The 4,431-nt window shown below is 34.8% G+C and overlaps 1 protein-coding gene across 1 annotated transcript in view; it reads right to left on the bottom strand.

The window, feature by feature from the left end:
* LOC106473901 (dystonin-like) overlaps positions 1-4,431 on the bottom strand; it is a gene marked incomplete at both ends in the record, with an annotated part of 56,276 nt that overhangs the window by 40,154 nt on the left and 11,691 nt on the right. The window contains 4 exons of the mRNA XM_022402306.1: positions 1,322-1,648; positions 2,074-2,400; positions 2,692-2,862; positions 3,767-3,928. Coding sequence (XP_022258014.1) covers positions 1,322-1,648; positions 2,074-2,400; positions 2,692-2,862; positions 3,767-3,928 — 987 coding nt within the window. The remainder of the gene's footprint in view (positions 1-1,321; positions 1,649-2,073; positions 2,401-2,691; positions 2,863-3,766; positions 3,929-4,431) is intronic.

Below are 4,431 nucleotides of genomic sequence, written 5' to 3'. Positions count from 1 at the left end.
GTTAAACTATTATCTAGTCTATTATCTTGTGTGTTACATCAATCTAAGTTAAACAATTATCTAACCTGTGTGTAACATCAATCTAAGTTAAACTATTATCTGGCCTGTGTGTTACATCAATCTAAGTTAAACTATTATCTGGCCTGTGTGTAACATCAATCTAAGTTAAACAATTATCTGGCCTGTGTGTTACATCAATCTAAGTTAAACAATTATCTGACCTGTGTGTAACATCAGTCTAAGTTAAACAATTATCTGACCTGTGTGTTACATCAATCTAAGTTAAACAATTATCTGACCTGTGTGAACATCAATATAAGTTAAACAATTATCTGGCCTGTGTGTTACATCAATCTAAGTTAAACAATTATCTTGCCTGTGTGTAACATCAGTCTAAGTAAAATTATTGTGTGGCCTGTGTGTTACCCCAATCTAAGTTAAACAATTATCTTGCCTGTGTGTAACATCAGTCTAAGTAAAATTATGTGGCCTGTGTGTAACATTAATCTAAGTTAAATAATTATCTGGCCTGTGTGTAACATCAATCTAAATTAAATAATTATCTGGCCTGTGTGTAACATTAATCTAAGTTAAATAATTATCTGGCCTGTGTGTAACATAAGTATACATAATAGAACTATTGAATAGCATTTGTACATCAGAAAGTCAATAATTATTTTCAACAACCAACCATAAAACTGAAGATCACCTGTTGGTACAATCTTTACATGTAGTGATACCTAATAATAAGCTTACAAGTTGACACATGACAAGAAAAAAAACAACAATAACAGATTATTTCTCTTTGTCATTATATTTATCAGTTAAAAACATAACCTAAATATGACCCTAAGATATGCACTATATCATAGTTAACTTAACAAAGCAAACAGGACTGTATTTTTTAAAAGACATGCACTGTGTCATGATTAACCTGACATATCAAACAGGATTCTTTTCCCAGATTATGCACTATAGCAATTAACCTAAACAGGACTGTCTTTTCATAAAAGATGTTCTAGTCTAGTTAACCTGTCAAACTGTCATTACAGTCCAATTTACAACTTGTTCTTGCGTACATATAAAGCACAGATACAGGACTTACCACAATTTTAAAAGACATGCACTGTGTCATGATTAACCTGACATATCAAACAGGATTCTTTTCCCAGATTATGCACTATAGCAATTAACCCAAACAGGACATAAAAGATGTTCTAGTCTAGTTAACCTGTCATTACAGTCCAATTTAGAACTTGTTCTTGCGTACATATAAAGCACAGATACACTTACTTACACAGATACACTTACACAGACTTACCACAATTTCATACATTTGTTCCTGTAATTTATCTACATAAACACTGAGCACCCTACACCGTCCCAAGCGTGATTCCATCTCATCCATCCATGCCAAAAGGTCTTCAAAAGTAACAACAAAGTTTCCTAGACCTTCGTATGCTTCAGCCAAGAGTTGGCCAATGTTCTCACTGTCTTCCACGAGTTTGGCATATCTGTCTGTCACATCCTGAAACTTTTCGACTACAGTCTGAGCTTCGTCATCACCCACCAAACCCATAAGGGTTTGTACTGTTTCAGTTAGGTCTTCGAATGATTCCTTATGGTCCAGGATGTCTTCATGCAAGTCCTACATTCAGGAATATCAGAGTTTAACATTTACAGTCTGTACGATTAATTATCATCTACATACAATAGTACTAAGATTCTGTATGAAGCATTACCTGTGCAATATCAATTAACTAAGTTTAATGTTCTAATGCACTTTGGTGTACTGAACAATTACATATTTTAATCAAGTCTAACAAATATTACCTAACTACGTACAGAACATTTTCCCACTTTTCTCTGTCCTAACGTAAACAGTCATAACAATAGGATTAGCTGTTATTATAATTCATGCTGGCCACTTTTCTAAGTCTATATTGAATATCCTTGACAATCTGTAACTTTTATTGCAACAATATTATGTTAAATCTGGTTACGTGACTAATAATGGGTCATAGGCAGATCACTAAATGTTAATTAAGGTAATTATGCTAAGATGTCACTAACTCTGTGTTCCTCAATTCTTCGTCTGATTCTTTCCTGATCTGTTGGTATCGTAGCCATCCCTGATAACTTCCTTTCTGTTTGGTCCAGCCATTCGACCAGTGGTGTCATCTTCTCTTGGAAAGCCCGTGCAACAGGGAGTGTTTGTTCTAGTATATCTGTTCTCTCTCGAGCTCCTGCAGTTAGTTCGTTAAAACGCTGAGACAGGTCCTCCAGTTGATCCTCAATTTGGGCACGTTCTGAGTCTTCAAGGTTACGCATGACCTCTGCTCCCATCTCAGACAAGGATGACATACTGTTCTGTCGGTCCAATAGCAACTTTCTCAGGAACTGAGAAGAGTAAACAATCTCAAGTTTTAATAATTTATACTGAATCATACAATTATTACAAATATTTTATCTCAACAGATGATGTCACTATAAGTTTTTGAATAATTTATTATTTACCCAATTAAGACATTTTATGTTTTCTCTATCTGACATTTATCACACTATGTTCATCTTACCACCAATCACTATACTCAAGCCTGAATTTCTGAATAATCAAGATTTATTTTCAAGAGTAAATCAGTTTTTCATGTACTTGGATTAACAGCTGATAATCTAGATGTCTCCACTTACATTTTGTTCTTGAAGTTGAGCCTTTACAACCTTATAATCAGCAGAAGGAGGTTTCTGATTGGAAACCATTTCTTCGGTGTCTTCTAACCACTTCTGTACACCTTCCAATGCCTCATGAAATTTGCCAGACTGAAGCAAGGTTAAGTCAAGAAGTCTTTCTTTCTCATTCAGCTGCAAACAATAGATTCATGGATTAAACCACAGTACACTAGTTAAAATATCACTGGTAATATCCACACTTTCTCTGTATTTCTACTGCCAAACTCTGTTACCTTAAATGGCTGAATGTCAGAAATGGATGCACAGTTATACCTCTTTATGAAAACAAGCAATATCAAAACCTAGATATTTCTATAACAGTTTTGAAGGTTTCAACATTTGTAAGAACCTGTATGAGGCCAGTACTGAGCAAGTTATTGGAAGTGAATACTTTAAATAAGAAATCAGGCATGAGTTCGATTACTAACAATCACGTCTGTAGTGATTACTAACACTCACGTCTGTAGCAATTACTAACACTCACGTCTGTAGCGATGACTAACACTCACGTCTGTAGCAATTACTAACACTCACGTCTGTAGACTACAGACGTGGGTGTTAGTCATCGCTACAGATGTGAGTGTTAGTAATCACTACAGACATGAGTGTTAGTAATTGCTACAGACGTGAGTGTTAGTAATCACTACAGACGTGAGTGTTAGTCATCACTACAGACGTGAGTGTTAGTAATCACTACAGACGTGAGTGTTAGTAATGCTACAGACGTGAGTGTTAGTAATTGCTACAGACGTGAGTGTTAGTAATCAGGATGACTAACAGATGGAATGAGGAAAGGTAATACATGTCAAAAGATAATTGCCAGCTGATCATGGTGTGTGTGTGTGTTTTTTTATTACAGTCACTAAACAGAAAGGTAAATCTAACCAGCTGAAAAAAATACACGGGCTCAAACACATTTTTCAAATTAAATGTTTAATGGTGGGTGCTTATGACTTAATAAACAAGAACCACATCTATTTAGTTTAAGAACACACTTTTATGACTATCATCTTCATTGTTTTCAAAATATTCTTACTCTTTCCTTCAAGTTATTCCACTGGTTATTCAATGTCTCTAGGTCCTGCTCGAGGTCAGCAGTATTTACACCAGATGACGCTGACTGTACAAGTCCTTGGCCAAGTTTGTTAATGTCCTTGACCTGGGCACCAAGTGGGGCTACCCGATTCTTATGGAATTCCTGTTAAAGGAAACAAACAATCATTAAAGAATTAAACTAATAAAAAAAAAGCACACGTTAGACATGTTGAGTGACATATTATTAATCACTTACTAATGTACATACTTTCTGAACTCCTAAATACTCTCACCTTAAATTTCTAATCAAACACACATACATATCTTAATATTTTCACTCATGTACATACATCTTGAACTACTGAAATAAACTGTATGGTTGAAACCAGAAGTGCTCAGAGACAGAGGTTTCTCTTCATCTCACCTATGATAGAGTTTAGGTTGCAACCAGAGGTGCTCTGAAACTGAGGTTTCTCTCCACCCACTTATGAGAGATTGAAAAGCATAAGTTTTAAATACAGTAAATTTTTAAAAATGAGAAAATGCAATAAAAATTAACTTAATGCATATTAGAGCAAACAGTAAAGTAAAAAAGAAACAGGATTTGAGTAAGCAAACATTTAGGGAGGTATTCATTATATCCCAAGGTAGTCTAAAGCGTAATGA

This window comes from Limulus polyphemus, unplaced genomic scaffold, assembly GCF_000517525.1.
Source record: "Limulus polyphemus unplaced genomic scaffold, Limulus_polyphemus-2.1.2 Scaffold6607, whole genome shotgun sequence".
NCBI lineage: Eukaryota > Metazoa > Arthropoda > Merostomata > Xiphosura > Limulidae > Limulus > Limulus polyphemus.
This window is presented reverse-complemented; position numbering and strand designations above follow the sequence as displayed.